Source organism: Aquarana catesbeiana, linkage group LG07 (assembly GCF_042186555.1).
Source record: "Aquarana catesbeiana isolate 2022-GZ linkage group LG07, ASM4218655v1, whole genome shotgun sequence".
NCBI classification, from domain to species: domain Eukaryota; kingdom Metazoa; phylum Chordata; class Amphibia; order Anura; family Ranidae; genus Aquarana; species Aquarana catesbeiana.
In genome coordinates this window covers 109,943,572-109,962,648 of record NC_133330.1, presented here as the reverse complement: position 1 = coordinate 109,962,648, position 19,077 = coordinate 109,943,572, and the positions used below count along the sequence as shown (strand labels likewise).

Below are 19,077 nucleotides of genomic sequence, written 5' to 3'. Positions count from 1 at the left end.
TCGGCCCAGCCCACCCAAGTGCAGTATCGATCGATCACTGTCACTTACAAAACACTAAACGCATAACTGCAGCGTTCGCAGAGTCAGGCCTGATCCCTGCGATCGCTAACAGTTTTTTTGGTAGCGTTTTGGTGAAATGGCAAGCACCAGCCCCAGGCAGCGTCAGGTTAGTGCCAGTAGCGCTAACACCCACGCACGCACCGTACACCTCCCTTAGTGGTATAGTATCTGAACGGATCAATATCTGATCCGATCAGATCTATACTGGCGTCCCCAGCAGTTTAGGGTTCCCAAAAACGCAGTGTTAGTGGGATCAGCCCAGATACCTGCTAGCACCTGCGTTTTGCCCCTCCGTCCGGCCCAGCCCAGCCCACCCAAGTGCAGTATCGATCGATCACTGTCACTTACAAAACACTAAACGCATAACTGCAGCGTTCGCAGAGTCAGGCCTGATCCCTGCGATCGTTAACAGTTTTTTTGGTAGCGTTTTGGTGAACTGGCAAGCGCCAGCAGCCTAGTACACCCCGGTCGTAGTCAAACCAGCACTGCAGTAACACTTGGTGACGTGGCGAGTCCCATAAGTGCAGTTCAAGCTGGTGAGGTGGCAAGCACAAATAGTGTCCCGCTGCCACCAAGAATACAAACACAGGCCCGTCGTGCCCATAATGCCCTTCCTGCTGCATTCGCCAATCCTAATTGGGAACCCACCACTTCTGCAGCGCCCGTACTTCCCCCATTCACATCCCCAACCAAATGCAGTCGGCTGCATGAGAGGCATTTTTATGTCCTCCCGAGTACCCCTACCCAACGAACCCCCCCAAAAAAGATGTTGTGTCTGCAGCAAACGCGGATATAGGCGTGACACCCGCTATTATTGTCCCTCCTGTCCTGAAAATCCTGGTCTTTGCATTGGTGAATGTTTTGAACGCTACCATTCACTAGTTGAGTATTAGCGTAGGGTACAGCATTGCACAGACTAGGCACACTTTCACAGGGTCTCCCAAGATGCCATCGCATTTTGAGAGACCCGAACCTGGAACCGGTTACAGTTATAAAAGTTACAGTTACAAAAAAAGTGTAAAAAAAAAAAAAACCACAAACAAAAATATAAAATAAAAAATAATAGTTGTCGTTTTATTGTTCTCTCTCTATTCTCTCTCTCTCTATTCTTCTGCTCTTTTTTACTGTATTCTATTCTGCAATGTTTTATTGTTATTATGTTTTATCATGTTTGCTTTTCAGGTATGCAATTTTTTATACTTTACCGTTTACTGTGCTTTATTGTTAACCATTTTTTTGTCTTCAGGTACAGCATTCACGACTGAGTGGTTATACCAGAATGATGCTTGCAGGTTTAGGTATCATCTTGGTATCATTCTTTTCAGCCAGCGGTCGGCTTTCATGTAAAAGCAATCCTAGCGGCTAATTAGCCTCTAGACTGCTTTTACAAGCAGTGGGAGAGAATGCCCCCCCCCCCACCGTCTTCCGTGTTTTTCTCTGGCTCTCCTGTCTCAACAGGGAACCTGAGAATGCAGCCGGTGATTCAGCCAGCTGACCATAGAGCTGATCAGAGACCAGAGTGGCTCCAAACATCTCTATGGCCTAAGAAACCGGAAGCTACGAGCATTTTATGACTTAGATTTCGCCGGATGTAAACAGCGCCATTGGGAAATTGGGGAAGCATTTTATCACAACGATCTTGGTGTGGTCAGATGCTTTGAGGGCAGAGGAGAAATCTAGGGTCTAATAGACCCCAATTTTTTCAAAAAAGAGTACCTGTCACTACCTATTGCTATCATAGGGGATATTTACATTCCCTGAGATAACAATAAAAATGATTAAAAAAAAAAAAAAAAAAATTAAAGGAACAGTTTTAAAATAAGATAAAAAAGCAAAAAAATAATAAAGAAAAAAAAAAAAAAAAAAAAAAAAGCACCCCTGTCCCCCCTGCTCTCGCGCTAAGGCGAACGCAAGCGTCGGTCTGGCGTCAAATGTAAACAGCAATTGCACCATGCATGTGAGGTATCACCGCGACGGTCAGATCGAGGGCAGTAATTTTAGCAGTAGACCTCCTCTGTAAATCTAAAGTGGTAACCTGTAAAGGCTTTTAAAAATGTATTTATTTTGGTGCCACTGCACGTTTGTGCGCAATTGTAAAGCATGTCATGTTTGGTATCCATGTACTCGGCCTAAGATCATCTTTTTTATTTCATCAAACATTTGGGCAATATAGTGTGTTTTAGTGCATTAAAATGTAAAAAAGTGTGTTTTTTCCCCAAAAAATGCGTTTGAAAAATCGCTGCGCAAATACTGTGTGAAAAAAAAAAAATTAAACACCCACCATTTTAATCTGTAGGGCATTTGCTTTAAAAATATATATAATGTGTGGGGGTTCAAAGTAATTTTCTTGCAAAAAAAAAAAATTTTTTCATGTAATCAAAAAGTGTCAGAAAGGGCTTTGTCTTCAAGTGGTTAGAAGAGTGGGTGATGTGTGACATAAGCTTCTAAACGTTGTGCATAAAATGCCAGGACAGTTCAAACCCCCCCCAAATGACCCCATTTTGGAAAGTAGACACCCCAAGCTATTTGCTGAGAGGCATGTCGAGTCCATGGAATATTTTATATTGTGACACAAGTTGCGGGAAAGAGACAAATTTTTTTTTTTTTTTTTGCACAAAGTTGTCACTAAATGATATATTGCTCAAACATGCCATGGGAATATGTGAAATTACACCCCAAAATACATTCTGTTGCTTCTCCTGAGTACGGGGATACCACATGTGTGAGACTTTTTGGGAGCCTAGCCGCGTATGGGACCCCGAAAACCAAGCACCGCCTTCAGGCTTTCTAAGAGCGTAAATTTTTGATTTCACTCTTCACTGCCTATCACAGTCTCGGAGGCCATGGAATGCCCAGGTGGCACAAAACCCCCCCAAATGACCCCATTTTGGAAAGTAGACACCCAAAGCTATTTGCTGAGCGGTATAGTGAGTATTTTGCAGACCTCACTTTTTGTCACAAAGTTTTGAAAATTAAAAAAAGAAAAAAAAAATTTTTTTTTTTGTCTTTCTTCATTTTCAAAAACAAATGAGAGATACTCACCATGCCTCTCAGCAAATAGCTTGGGGTGTCTACTTTCCAAAATGGGGTCATTTGGGGGGGGTTTGTGCCACCTGGGCATTCCATGACCTCCGAAACTGTGATAGGCAGTGAAGAGTGAAATCAAAAATGTACACCCTTAGAAATCCTGAAGGCGGTGATTGGTTTTCGGGGTCCCGTACGCGGCTAGGCTCCTAAAAAGTCCCACACATGTGGTATCCCTGTACTCAAGAGAAGCAGCAGAATGTATTTTGGGGTGCAATTCCACATATGCCCATGACCTGTGTGAGCAATATATCATTTAGTGACAACTTTGTGCAAAAAAATAAAAAATAAAAAATAAATTGTCACTTTCCCGCAACTTGTGTCAAAATATAAAATATTCCATGGACTCAACATGCCTCTCAGCAAATAGCTTGGGGTGTCTACTTTCCAAAATGGGGTCATTTGGGGGGGGTTTGTGCCATCTGGGCATTTTATGGCCTTCAAAACTGTGATAGGTAGTGAGGAGTAAAATCAAAAATGTACGCCCTTAGAAATCCTGAAGGCAGTGATTGGTTTTCGGGGCCACGTATGCGGCTAGGCTCCCAAAAAGTCCCACACATGTGGTATCCCCATACTCAGGAGAAGCAGCTAAATGTATTTTGGGGTGCAATTCCACATATGCCCATGGCCTGTGTGAGCAATATATCATTTAGTGACAACTTTTTGTAATTTTTTTTTTTTTTTGTCATTATTCAATCACTTGGGACAAAAAAAATGAATATTCAATGGGCTCAAAATGCCTCTCAGCAATTTCCTTGGGGTGTCTACTTTCCAAAATGGGGTCATTTGTGGGGGTTTTGTACTGCCCTGCCATTTTAGCACCTCAAGAAACGACATAGGCAGTCATAAATTAAAGGCTGTGTAAATTCCAGAAAATGTACCCTAGTTTGTAGGCGCTATAACTTTTGCGCAAACCAATAAATATACACTTATTGACATTTTTTTTACCAAAGACATGTGGCCAAATACATTTTGGCCTAAATGTATGACTAAAATTGAGTTTATTGGATTTTTTTTAGAACAAAAAGTAGAAAATATCATTTTTTTTCAAAATTTTCGGTCTTTTTCCGTGTATAGCGCAAAAAATAAAAACGGCAGAGGTGATCAAATACCATCAAAAGAAAGCTCTATTTGTGGGAAGAAAAGGACGCAAATTTCGTTTGGTTACAACATTGCATGACCGCGCAATTAGCAGTTAAAGCGTCGCAGTGCCAAATTGTAAAAAGTGCTCTGGTCAGGAAGGGGGTAAATCCTTCCGGGGCTGAAGTGGTTAAACTCTCCCAAAAACATTGATGTTCTTATTTTTTTGAATTACATCATTGATGTTTTTCTTGAGGTTTTCCAATGCTAAATTACACCCCATGATCTCCCCGATCAGGATCTGTGAACTTTCAGAGGTGAAATGCCCTGGATCCACAACATCACGATCAACTAAAAAGAGAGAAACCAAAAAAAAAAAAAAAAAACAGGTATTATAAATATGCCGGCATCCATCTCTTACCTGAGCCTGTGGTCGCAGACACTCACCTGTTGTGGTGACTAGTTCCACCATGTCTTCTTCCTCCTGCTCTTCTTGTGTTGGGGGTATTTTCCCTTCTTCCAGAGGTGGGGGGTCTCTGGTCTCCTCGGATGAGGGGTGTCCTCCGAGTCTTTTCTCCCCTATGTAAAACAAAAATGGTATACTTAGCACACAGATATTTGATGGCAGAACTATAAATATGAAACATTGCTTGGAAGTGGGGTACAATTGTCTATTTTGGCATACTTCCAAGATGTAGAATTTTCAGTGTCCTTTGTGAAGCTTCAATACTTAACCTGTCTTGTACAAGCTTCACAGATAGAGACACCCCTATAGTATACACTGGAGCACCTGTGTGGGACCCCCTAATAAAAATGGTGTTCTTGTGTCCCACACTAATGCTACAGCGTCCAGATGTGTAAACAGCTGCTGAGTGTCCTCTCCTTACACAGAATCTAGTTTGCATTTCATTCTAGTAACAAACACATCTACACAACCAAATTATTTGCATACAAGTAGGCCCTCGAAAATGTTGGCAAAGGCATATGGCCAAAACAATGGTGTTTTATAGGGCGACAGAAAAATGTTTGATACGAACGAATAATGTGCCCAGGAACATGAAAGTTGCCATTTTAAAGTGTACAACACTTAAGAAAAGCACATGGAGCAGCACGAACATAATAAAGTAAAAAAAAATAGCAACACAGGACAACTACTTACTTTTTTGCAGCACTCTCCGGATCTTTCTGTACTGCTCGTGTTCTCTTAATTTCTGGTACGACAACCGCTTTCTGAGCTGATCTTTCGATCGTCGTACCCCAAAATTCCGGTGCAGACTCTTGACCACTTTCGCCATGATCTTGGCCTTTCTGACATTGGGGTTGGAGTAAGGTCCATACTTCCCGTCATAGTCGGCCTTCTTCAGGATGTCCACCATCTCCAACATCTCCCCAAAGGACATATTTGAGGCCTTAAATCGTCTCCTTCTGGATCGGGACGTTCCCGGCTTCGTGCTTTCCTCCTCCTCCTCCTCCTCGTTGCTATAATTAGCACACACCTGCTGTGTCTCCGCCATGTGCTCTTCCCCCACTGCGTCAAACGAAAAGGGGCGGGGAATAGACTAGAAAGAACGTCAGGGGCGGGCGGAGTTACACGCATGCGCAGTGTGTATAAAGCATAACACGTGTGCGTAGTACGTGCGATCAGTGAGCGGAGGAAGGAGTATCGTAGGTGCCGATCGTGATAACGAAGGTAAGAGCCAAACTTGGGCCTATACTGCTTCTAGATTGAGGCCTATATTGTAACAAAATTAGGAGAGTTTTGGCTGACATTAGGGTTTGTCTTGTGTTGTGTCTTGCAGTAAAAATGGATATCTTGAACAATGCCGACTTCATGGCAATCTTCATTGATATGTTCAGGGAGCTGCCTTGTCTATGGGAGATAAACCACTCACATTATAAGAACCAAACAAAGAGGAAGGCAGCGCTGAATCAATTGCTGGAATTTGTGAAGCAGGTGATCCCCAGGGCAGACATCACATATTTGAAGATCCTAATTGGTGGCCTGAGGAGTACATATCTAAGGGAGCACAAGAAGGTCCAGGATTCCCAGAGATCCGGAGCAGCAGATGACATCTATGTCCCCAGGATGTGGTACTATGACAGGCTTCATTTTCTGGCAGGTCAGACTGAACCTGGGTCATCACTCTCCAGTCTTCCTTCCACGCTTCCTTCCCCCCCAGCTGAGGCTTCTGACGCCCAACCTGGGCCTTCCAGGCAGCAACATGTGGAGGAGCCCAGCTTGAGCCAGGTATAGCATTCCTCTAAATATTTCTGCTTGTCCAATCAATGATGTTAACTAGATGTTAGTTTGGAGTACTAATTTATGATTGTGATTGATGATGCAAAAACTAAAACCATGTCCCTTTTTCATACACAAGGAAGTCTCAGCCAGGAGGTGGCCGGGCCGAGCAGGCTGCCTGATATGCAGGTCCCTCCCCTACACCTGCAAAGAGAAAGTGGCAGGAAGAGGAGTACCCTGGAGGAGGCTGCCATAGGCCTCTTTTGTAAGGCTACAGAGGCCCTGAGAGCCCCCCACACTGTGGAGGAGAAGTTTGCTGGCATAATTGCCTGTAAAATGCAGCGGATGGAGGAGGGCCAACGACTACTGTGTGAGTCATTAATTTTGGAAGCTCTCTAACATCTGCTACCCACATTTGTGACCTCACACATGGTCCTCCTCCTCCAGGTCCTACTACTCCTCCTCCTTCTCCTCCAGGTCCTACTCCTCCTCCTACACATCTCCAACAGCAGAGCCACAGCCAGGAAGGAAGCGTGGAAAGAAGATCAGAAAGTGATGGCCCTGGATCCAGTCTGGTCTGGCAAAAGATGCAGCCTCTTGTGGTACCACAGCCTGGGAACATAGATGTCATCTGCTGCTTTCCGGATCTCTGGGACTTCGGGACCAGACTGCACTCCCTTAGATAAGGACTCCTCAGGCCACCAATTTTGATGTTAAATAATTGATGTCTGCCCTGGGGGTCCAAGGCTTCGCCAATTTCTGCTGTTTATCCAGCGTTGCCTCCCTCTTTGTTTGGTTCTGATCCCTTAATAAAGGAATTTTTGATTTCAATTATACTTGCCTATGTGTGTTTGCCTTCAAAAAGGACAGTTTGTGAGGATTCAGGTAGATTTTGAAAATACAATGTGAAATTAACAAGGGACACCAACACCAAGCAATCTCCTTGAGATTAAATAATCTAAGATATCAATGGTGTTGTGGTAACTTGACACACAAAACACACACAAAAATATTATGGAGTCAAACTAAAAAGAAAATAAAACAAAGATCAGCCTTGAAAAAAAATACAAACCAAAAAAAAATAAAAATCTGCCTTTAAAAAAATAAAAATACATAAAACAACACAAAACAAATTTTGTCAGATGTGACAAATCCAAATATATTGAGGGAATCCCGATAAATAATAAAGAAATACGTTTGTGAGAAGTCTGTGTGAATATGAGCAGCAAAACTACTTCATTCTTCTCACATTATAAAGAAGAAGAAAGTGCGCTGTATTAAACCATTTTTAACATTGCAGCATGACGAAAGTGCTGTATCTATTCCGAACGCCAATTTTACCAGACCGAGCTATTCCGTCTCGGAATTTCTTCTGAGCATGCGTGGCACATTGTGCGTCGGAACAGGCCACACACGGTCGTAATTTACGCGATCGGATTTTGTTGTCGGAAAATTTTATAGCCTGCTCTCAAACTTTGTGTGTCGGAAAATGTCCGATGGAGCCCACACATGGTCGGAATTTCTGACAACACGCTCCGATCGGACATTTTCCATCAGAAAATCCGACCGTGTGTATGGGGCATTAGAGGTGCCGCTCTTCTCTATTATACTCAGTTGTGATGTGTCGTTACTTGTATATAAAAACATCGCTTGTCTATCAAATCAAAAATGTATATAAAAAAAAAAAAAATTGCTCGTCTTGCAAAACACTCGCAGACCAAGTTACTCGCAATCCAAGGTTTTACTGTATTTGGAGTGCTATTAACATTGCTGGCAATATGTAGATTTGAGAGACAACTTGGGTGGAGGAAGTAATAACATAGGAGTGAAGCCGATACACCTTACAGGAAGTGATGTAATCGCTACCCATGGAGGGGAGGTGTCTCCTCTGTGTCTATAAGAGCAAACAGGGGACCAGAATTGATGTCGTTGATGACGCCCGGTAGGAAGGGCAAAACACGTTAATGCAATTTCTGGTTCCCGAACCAATTACTTCACTTTTGCCATCCGTGGAACACACGCCAAGCTGCAGTGAACCCGGGAGAGCTCTTCTACTTTGCAAAGCATGATTATGTCGCAGACTCTGCAAGTGGAATTTTATATGTTGCGTTTTAATAAACCTTAAATACTACACTATGAGAACTCTCTCCTTTTATTGAGCCTGGTGAAAAAACAAGCTATATATATAGCAAGTTGGAGGCATAGCAAGAAAAGAGAAGATCTGTGGTACCACCCCATATATATAAGCAAATTTGACTCCCAGACTGGAAAGCTGAGGGTCCATTTCTTCTGGTGAGTAGGGGTACAAGAGGGATGTGTGCTGCACTTCACGGCATGTTTATCTGGAGCACTTCAGCAATTTTTTCATTAATGATTGAGCACCGAGCACTTTATTGGAGGATGGATGTTTATGAAATGGATCACTTTCGAATTTGGAATGATCCAAAACATACTGCCAAGGCAACAAAGGAGTGGCTCAAGAAGAAGCACATTAAGGTCATGGAGTGGCCAGTGTCCAGACCTTAATCCTATAGAAAATTTATGGAGGGAGTTGAAACGTTGAGGTGCCAAGCAACAGCCAAGAAACCCTAAGGATTTAGAAAAGATCTGTAAAGAACTGTGGACCAAAATCCCTCCTGAGATTTGTGCAAACCTTGTAACAAACTACAAGAAACGTCTTACCTCTGAGCTTGCAAACAAGGGTTTCTCCAGCAAGTACCAAGTCATGTTTTGCTTGGGGATCAAATACTTATTTTACGCACTGAACTGCAACTCAATTTATAACATTTGTATCGTGTCTTTCTGGATTTTTGGTTGATATTCTATCATTCAAAATACACCTATGATAAAAATTATGTACTGTATATACAGTTCCTTGAAAAAGTATTTATACCCCTTACAACCAAAAACGGAAATTAATTTTTTGGGATTTTATGTGATAGACCAACACAAAGTGGCAGATAATTTTGAAGTGGAAGGAAATAACTGTTTTTCAACATTTTTTACAAATAAATAGCTAACTACGGCGTGCATTTTTATTCAGCCCCCTTTACTCTGATATCCCCAACCAAAATCTAGTGGAACCAATTGCCTTCAGAATTGAATAGTAAATAGAGTCCACCTGTGTGTAATTTAATCTCAGTATAAATACAGCTGTTCGGTGAAGCCCTCAGGTTTGTTAGAGAACCTTAGTGAACAAAACAGCATCATGAAGGCCAAGGAAAACACCAGACAGGTCAGCTATAAATTTGTGAAGATTAAAGTAGGTTCTAAAAAAATATCCCAAGCTTTGAACATCTCACAGAGCACTGTTCGATCCATCATCCAAAAATGGAAAAAAAAAAAAAAAAAGTATGGCACAACTGCAAACCTACCAAGACATGGCTGTCCACCTAAACTGAGAGGCTGGGCAAGGAGAGCATTAATCAGAGAAGCAGTCAAGAGGCCCATGGTAACTCTGGAGGAGCTGCAGAGATCCACAGCTCAAGTGGGAGAATCTGTCCACAAGACAACTATTAGTCACGCACTCCACAAATCTGGCCTTTATGGAAGAGTGGCAAGAAGAAAGCCATTGTTGAAAGAAAGCCATTAGTGACATTTGCAGTTTGTGAGAAGCCATGTGGGGGGCACAGCAAACATGTGGAAGAAGGTGCTCTGGTCAGATGAGACCAAATTTTTACTTTTTTGGCCTAAAAGAAAATGCAATGTGTGGTGGAAAACCAACACTGCACATCACCCTGAACACACCATCCTCACTGTGAAACAGTGGTGGCAGCATCATGTTGTGGGGATGCTTTTTTTCAGCAGGGACAGGGAAGCTGGTCAGAGTTGATGGGAAGATGGATGGAGCCAAATACAGGGCAATCTTTGAAGAAAACCTATTAAGAGTCTGCAAAAGACAAGACTGGGGAGGAGGTTTACCTTCCAGCAGGATAACGACCCTAAACATACAGACAGAGCTACAATGGAATAGTTTAGATCAAAGCATATTCATGTGTTAGAATGGTCCAATCAAAGTGTAGACCTAAATCCAATTGAGAATCTGTGGCAAGACTTGAAAATTGCTGTTCACAAACGCTCTCCATCCAATCTGACACAGCTTGCAAAGAAGAATGGGCAAAAATGTCACTCTAGAGGTGCAAAAGCTGGTAGAGACATACCCAAAAAGACTTGCAGCTATAATTGCAGCGAAAGGTGGTTCTACAAGTATTGACTCAGGGCGACTGAATACAAATGCACGCCACACTTCACATATTAATTTGTAAAAAAAAATTAAAACCATTTACCTTCCACTTTACAATAATGTGCCACTTTGTGATGGTCTATCACATGAAATCCCAATAAAATATATTTACATTTTTGGTTGTAACATGACAATGTGGAAAATTTCAAGGGGTATAAATATTTTTTCAAGGCAGTGTGTGTGTGTGTGTGTGTGTGTGTGTGTGTGTGTGTGTGTATATATATATATATATATATATATATCTATCTATCTATATCTCACAAAAGTGAGTACACCCCGCACATTTTTGTAAATATTTTATTATATTTTTTCATGTGACAACACTGAAGAAATTACACTTTGCTACAATGATAAGTAGTGAGGGTACAGCTTGTATAATCAGTGTAAATTTTCTGTCCCCTCAAAATAACACACAGCCATTGTCTAAACCGCTGGCAACAAAAATGAGTACAACCCTAAGTAAAAAAAAAAAAAAAAAAGGCCAAATTGGGCCCACGTAGCCATTTTCCCTCACCGGTGTTATGTGATTCATTTAGTGTTACAAGGTCTCAGGTGTTAATGGGGAGCAGGTGTGTTTAATTTGGTGTTATCACTCTCTCATACTGGTCACTGGAAGTTCAACATGGCACCTTATAGCAAAGAATTCCCTGAGCATCTGAAAAAAAGAATTGTTGTTCTACATAAAGATGGCCTAGGCTAGAAGAAGATTGCCAAGACCCTGGTTGTCTTCGGGAAATAGATGTATGAGTGCTGTCAGCATTGCTGCAGAGTTTGAAGAGGTGGGGGTTCAGCCTGTCAGTGATCAGACCACACGCCTCCCACTGCATCAAATTGGTCTGCATGGCTGTTGTACCAGAAGGAAGGCTCTTCTAAAGATGCACAAGAAAGTCCGCAAACAGTTTGCTGAAGAAAAGAAGACTAAGGAAACGGATTACTGGAACCACGTTCTGTGGTCTGATGAGACCAAGATAAACCTATTTGGTTCAGATGGTGTCAAGTGTGTGTGGCGGCAGGAGTACAAAGACAAGGGTGTCTTTCCTACATTTAACATGGTGGTGGGAGTGTCATGGTCTGGGACTGCATGAGTGCTGCCGGCACTGGGGAGCTACAGTTCATTGGGGGAACCATGAATGCCAACATGTGACATACTGAAGGCGAGCATGACCCCCTTCCCTTCGGAGACAGGGCCGCAGGGCAGTATTCCAGGCTTAATGACCCCAAACACACCTCCAAGACGACCACTGCCTTGCTAAAGAAGCTGAGAGTAAAGGTGATGGACTGGCCAAGCATGTCTCCAGACCTAAACCCTATTGAGCATTTGTGGGGCATCCTCAAAATGGAAGGTGGAGGAACGCAAGCTCTCCAACATCCACAGCTCTGTGATGTCATCATGGAGGAGTGGAAGAGAACTCCAGTGGCAACCTGTGTAACTCTGGGGAACTTCATGCCCAAGAGGGCTAAGGCAATCCTGGAAAATAATAGTGGCCACACAAAATATTGACACTTTGGGCCCAATTTGGACATTTTCACTTAGGGGTCTACTCACAGTTGTTGCCAGTGATTTAGCCATTAATGGCTGTGTGTTGAGTTATTTTGAGGGGACAGCAAATTTAAACTGTTATACAAGCTGTACACGCACCACTTTACAATGTAGCAAAGTGTCATTTCTTCAGTGTTGTCACATGAAAAGATATAATAGCATATATACAAATGTGAGGGGTGTACTCACTTTTGTGAGATACTGTATATATACGCACACATATACACAGAGAAAGAGAGAGACTGGAGTTTTGTAGTGGTCTGCAACAGATTATACACTGTAGCTCAGGGGTCGCAAACTGGCGGCCCTCCAGCTGTTGCGAAACTACAAGTCCCATCATGCCACTGTCTGTTGGAGTCATGCTTGTAATTGTCAATCTTGCAATGCCTTATGGGACTTGTAGTTTCTCAACAGCTGCAGGGCCACCAGTTTGAGACCCCTGTTGTAGCTGATACAGATTTTCAAGAGAGACACTGGAGTTTTGCAATGCTCTGCAACAAGATTTGACACTGTAGCGCATACAGATTTTCTTTCAAAACATACTCCCAATTATGTGGTGAACGGTGCCAGGTTTTAAATTGTTGCAGTGCTAGTTTATGAAGGAATTTACTGTATATGAACAAGTTGCAGCATTATAGCAAATACAACTGATATCTGTCTCACAATCTATGTCATGGCTCCTGTTTAGCATAAACAGAACTGGATAAACAACCTTTATAAGGCGCACATGCATTTTTCTAATAACCAACTACAATGATGCCAAAAAATAAGTATTATAAATCAACATAAAAACACAACGGTGAAAGGCTTTATGTAATATTTTTATTACGAAGAAAGACTCCCATGAAATTTAGGTGACAGATACCGACAATTATGACTTGAGAACAACCTGGAATCAGCTGTAACAAACCAGTCATTTTTTCATGTATAGAAAGAATATTGATGCAACTGAACAAAGGTTTTAACAGCAGCTAATCATTTTGAAAATTAACATATTAAGCAAATAAGGAAGCAAAGATAAAACAAAAGATGACAATTGTATAGTGTATATATATAGCCAATCTCACTTGCTTTGAAATTCCCTCTTTTTAGCAAATAAATAGTCCATTGTAAGATGACTGGACAAGGACCCAAGCCACCATGTTGTTCATTAGGTAGGATCTTTCGTTGAGCTTTTTCTGTGGCAAGATGGCAAATGGCTGAAGAACATGTGCAACAAAGCCAAAAAATTACGTTCAAGCATATAGATGAAGGCTAACTTTAAATGTTTTCTTTCCAGCACTAAGCCAGCATATAGAAGATATGATTAAAAAAGCAGCAATAATCTTGTACCTAAAATATAGTGTTGGAAAAAAACCTTGCTTTGCTTTACCACATAGAAAAAAACACACCTCCCTGCCTAGAATTAAAAATGGAAGAAGACCATCAAGGCACTTTAGCTTGTAAAAGAGATGTTTGCTATAACATGGAAATTTCATATTAAGAAGTCCACGGCTATACTGAGGTTGAAAATCCAGAATGAAAGTCCTTTAGCTAGTGCAATCTTTAATCTTGGAAATTAATTGGATTTACTAATAACACAACTGTTTCAGGTGGCACGCATATACAGCATTCAGTTTGTAGTGTCACGTAATCTCTCAATTTCATGTTAAAAATTCAAGCATTGTGTGCAGGATGAATGTGTATGTTGCATGAAGGGGTATCCTGACAGAGAATGGCAGGGTGAGAAATACCAGGAAATTCAGTTACATAACACCACAAATATTTCAATTAGAAGAAAGGCAAATTCCACAGTTGTAAGGCATGGTGTTACTAGTGGCATTCAAGATTCAAAGGAATATCGTACCACAGGAAAAGCTTGTCCCTTTAGAGGAGGAACCTGGCAGATTCCATTCTGCTTCAGATACTGAATTTTCAAACTTCGAGATATCATAAGGTTTGTATCTCTGTTTAGGAGGATTCACAACCCGAAAATGGCATCTTCATCTTTTTCTTTCTTGCTCTGTCCTGTGCTGGTTGCCGCCCGGGGGGCATCCGTTGTGGAAGAAGACACAGATGGTAGTCGATCTGCAGCCTTTGCCCGCTCCTCTAGGAATTTATCAAATTCTGTAGTAAAAAAAGAAAAAAAAAAAAAAAAAGACATTGTTCTGAAACAACTAAATACTAAAATGTATGCAAAAGAACTATTGGGTTAATGCAAAAATGCATTTATTTGCCATAATCATTAACAGCAAATAGCATTATTTTCTGCAAAAAAACAAAAAACAAACACAGGATTTTGAATCACTGTGAAATCCTGATCTTGTAAAACAACTCACTCACTCTAAATGAAAGGCAAAACATTTGTATATACAGTACTGTGAAAAAGGCTGTAAATTAAGAAATTGAAGTGTTACCGTATATACTCGAGTATAGGTCGTTTCAAATATAAGCCGAGACCCCTAATTTACCACAAAAAACTGGGAAAAACTTATTGACCAGAGTATAAGCCGAGGGTGAGAAATGCAGCAGCTACTGTAAATGGAAAAGAGGGTCAACAATGCCTATCTGCAGCTGCATGCCTCCCTGTGTCCTGTGCATGTGTCCCTGTGTCCTGTGCAGCCCACCTGTGTCCTGTGCATGTGTCCCTGCGTCCTGTGCAGCCCAACTGTGTCCTGTGCATGTGTCCCTGCGTCCTGTGCAGCCCAACTGTGTCCTGTGCATGTGTCCCTGCGTCCTGTGCAGCCCACCTGTGTCCTGTGAATGTGTCCCTGCGTCCTGTGCAGCCCACCTGTGTCCTGTGCATGTGTCCCTGCGTCCTGTGCAGCCCACCTGTGTCCTGTGCATGTGTCCCTGCGACCTGTGCAGCCCACCTGTGTCCTGTGCATGTGTCCCTGCGTCCTGTGCAGCCCACCTGTGTCCTGTGCATGTGTCCCTGCGTCCTGTGCAGCCCACCTGTGTCCTGTGCATGTGTCCCTGCATCCTGTGCAGCCCACCTGTGTCCTGTGCATGTGTCCCTGCGTCCTGTGCAGCCCACCTGTGTCCTGTGCATGTGTCCCTGCGTCCTGTGCAGCCCACCTGTGTCCTGTGCATGTGTCCCTGCATCCTGTGCAGCCCACCTGTGTCCTGTGCATGTGTCCCTGTGTCCTGTGCATGTGTCCCTGTGTCCTGTGCAGCCCACCTGTGTCCTGTGCATGTGTCCCTGTGTCCTGTGCATGTGTCCCTGTGTCCTGTGCAGCCCACCTGTGTCCTGTGCAGCCCACCTGTGTCCTGTGCAGCCCACCTGTGTCCTGTGCATGTGTCCCTGTGTCCTGTGCAGCCCACCTGTGTCCTGTGCATGTGTCCCTGTGCAGCCCTCCTGTGCATGTGTCCCTGTGTAGCCTACCTGTGTCCTGTGCATGTGTCCCTGTGTAGCCTACCTGTGTCCTGTGCATGTGTCCCTGTGTCCTGTGCAGCCTACCTGTGTCCAGTGCATGCCTCCATGTGGCGATCTGCAGCCTCCATGTGGCGATCTGCATCCACCGATCAGCTTGTCATAACATTCGGCAGCCATTCTACTGTTCAAAAGCCGCACCTCCTCCTCTGTGATAGGCAGAACACTCCATTTCCCAGCAGTCAGTGGTCAGCCTATCACGGACATTCTCTCATCCTCATACCACGGACGAGGACGAGAGAATGTCCTTGATAGGCTGTACACTGACTGCTGGGAAATTGAGTGTTCTGCCTATCACAGACGAGGAGGCGGCACGGCTTTTGAACAGTGGAATGGCCGCCATCTGTCTGCATGACACGCTGATCATGTAGGCAGACGGTGATGACTCGAGTATAAGTCGATGGGGGCACTTTCAGCCTTAAAAAAAAAGGGCTCAAAAGCTCGACTTATACTCAAGTATATAGCCGATATATAGGCCATTTTTGATAAATCGGTATCGGCTGATTATCAAAATTAGGCCGATATTTAACATTAACCGCCGTTCCTCCTCCCTTCTCCACACTCAGCGCGGCACTTGATGCTTGCCAGAGCCGCTGAGTGTGTGAAGCTGGCACGTAACAGAGGAGAGAGAGACGGATCTGTCAGAATTGAGGTTGATGTCGGGGGTGGGCGGGACCCGGCCGCTATCAAACACTAGCCAATGGGATGGGATCTGGGCGGGCCGCTACGTGTATGTGGTCCCACCCCTTTTCTTAAGCAGCCCAATCATTGCTGTTTGATAGCTGCTGGGTCCCACCCACCCCGACATTAATCTCAATTCTGACATCTCTCTGTTGTCAGTTTCACACACAGTTACGCGGCTTAGTGTGAAACTTGCCAGTGCCAATCAGTGCCATCTGCCACCCAGTGCCACCTACCAGTGCCACCGTCAATCAGTGCTACCTGCCAGTGCCAACCAGTGCCTGCCAGTGCCACCTCCAACCAGTGCCATGCCAAGCAGTGCCACCTGCCAGTTCCAAACCAGTGCCACCTGCCAATGCCTGCCAGTGCCACTGCCAATCAGTGCCACGTGCCAGCGCCACCTGCCAGTGCCAACCAGTGCCATGTCAGTTCCAAACCAGTGCCACCTGCCAGTGCCATCTGTCAGTGCCACCTGCCAGTGCCATCTGTCAGTGCCACCTGCCAGTGCCATCTGTCAGTGCCATCTGTCAGTGCCACCTGCCAGTGCCACCTGTCAGTGCCATCTGTCAGTGCCACCTGCCAGTGCCATCTGTCAGTGCCACCTGCCAGTGCCAGCCAGTGCCAACCAGTGCCACCGTCAATCAGTGCCACCTGCCAGTGCCACCGCCAATCAATGCCACCTGCCAGTGCAAACCAGTGCCACCTGCCACCTCCAACCAGTGCCCCATCAGTGCCACCTGCCAGTGCCAACCAGTGCCACGCCAATCAGTGCCACCTGCCAGTGCCAATAGTGCCACCTGCCAGTTCCAAACCAGTGCCACCTGCCAATGCCTGCCAGTGCCACCTTCCAGTGCCACTGCCAATCAGTGCCACCTGCAAATCAGTGCCACCTGCCAGTGCCAAACAGTGCCACCTGCCAGTGCCATGTAAGTTCCAAACCAGTGCCACTGCCAATCAGTGTCACCTGCCAGTGCCAGTGCTAGTATATACGGTAGTTTAATTTCATTAATCACTTCAGCCCTGGAAGATTTTACCCGCTTTAACTGACAATTACGCGGTCATGCAATGCTGTGCCCAAAGGAAATTGGTGTCCTTTTGTTCCCACAAATAGCTTTCTTTTGGTGGTATTTGATCACCACCTATCCCCAAAATTATTTTTTTTTAAACAAAATTTCTTCATCAGTTTGGACAAATATATATTCTTCTACATAATTTTGGTAAAAAAAAAAAAAAAAAAAAATCGCAATAAGCGTATATTGATTGGTTTGCGCAAAAGTTATAGCATCTACAAATTATGGGAAAGATTTATGGCATTTTTAGTTTTTTATTAGTAATGGCGGTGATCTGCGATTTTTTTAGCGCTACTGTGAAATTGCGACGGACAGATCGGACACTTTTTTGGGACCACTGACAATTATACACTGATCAGTGCTATAAAAATGCACTGATTACAGTGTAAATGTCACTGGCAAAGAAGGGGTTAACACCAGGGGGCAATCAAGGGGTTAACTGTGTGTTCCCTCAGTGTGTTCTGTGCGGGGATGGAAGTGACTAGAAGAGACATATCGTTTTTCCTACTTAGTAGGAACAAACATTATGTTTCCTCTTCCATGACAGCACAGGGATTTGTGCGTTTACACCAGGGGTCTTCAAAACTACGGCCCTCCAGTTGTTCAGGAACTACAATTCCCATCATGCTTAGTCATGTTTGTGAATGTCAGAGTTGTACAATCCCTCATGGGATGTGTAGTTCCGCAACAGCTGGAGGGCCGTAGTTTGAAGATTCCTGGTTTACACACACAAATCTCTGTGCTGGCGCTCGTGCACATGATCACGCGTGGCCGGCAGCGATTGCGCCCGCCGGCCACGCACATTGGTCCCCCGCTGTGGGTAGGACGTACCCGTACACGATTTCACCCAGGGGAGCCATTCTGCCGCAGTATATCTGCGTGAGCTGGTCAGGAACCAGTTAACAAAATGGAAAGTAAACAGAAGAAAAGTCCAAATCAATATTTTATGAACTGTCTTTTTGGTAACACACAAGATGCACTCACTGTATGAGAATCAAATCTTGAGTGCATAAGGCAGTCAGCCGCCCACCGCAATCACCTCTCGCTCTGGCGTGCGAGTAAGGATCAGAGCAATGCTAAACACTCGGATGACATCACTTGGCTCCTGGAACTGGGGTGCAGAAAAATGGCAGCAGGTGCTCTGGACTGAGGAGTCAAAACGTGAAATATTTGGCTCTAGCAAAAAGCAGTTCATAAAATATTGATTTGGATTTCTCTTCTGTTCATTTACTTTCCATTTTGTTAATTGATAAAAATAAACTATTTAGGCAGCCAGAGCAGGTCTCCGTTGCCAGCTGCGGTAGGGGGCAGCGTGGTGTATGATTCAGCGGATCACACAGCTCATTTTTTTTTACAAAATGTAAACTTCATTAACAGCAATATACAGCAGTGTAATACGCTGTGTTGCTGTACATTATCGTGTGATTCGGCATGGTGCACTGCGATTGTGTTGTAGTGTGAATAGGACACATAGGAAACAACTGTATCTTGTGTGGTGACAGACATTTTACCATGTGGTAAAATGTCTGTCATCGCATATAGTGTGAATTCACCCCAACACTTCTATTTCTGAAAGCATTATAAATTTAAAGCATTTTTTACACCCACCTACAATGTTTGCACAATACTGTGTAGCTATATACTGCATATATAAATATATATACACAC

At 43.7% G+C, this 19,077-nt stretch overlaps 1 protein-coding gene across 3 annotated transcripts in view; it reads right to left on the bottom strand.

Annotated features, from left to right (window-relative positions):
• Positions 1 to 13,048: 13,048 nt before the first annotated feature.
• The window catches only part of TOM1 (target of myb1 membrane trafficking protein), a 532,535-nt gene continuing 526,506 nt past the window's right edge, over positions 13,049 to 19,077 (bottom strand). For all 3 annotated transcript variants that reach the window (XM_073592626.1, XM_073592625.1, XM_073592627.1), the window contains one exon: positions 13,049 to 14,352. In XM_073592626.1, coding sequence (XP_073448727.1) covers positions 14,207 to 14,352 — 146 coding nt within the window. In that variant the 3' untranslated portion in view covers positions 13,049 to 14,206. The remainder of the gene's footprint in view (positions 14,353 to 19,077) is intronic.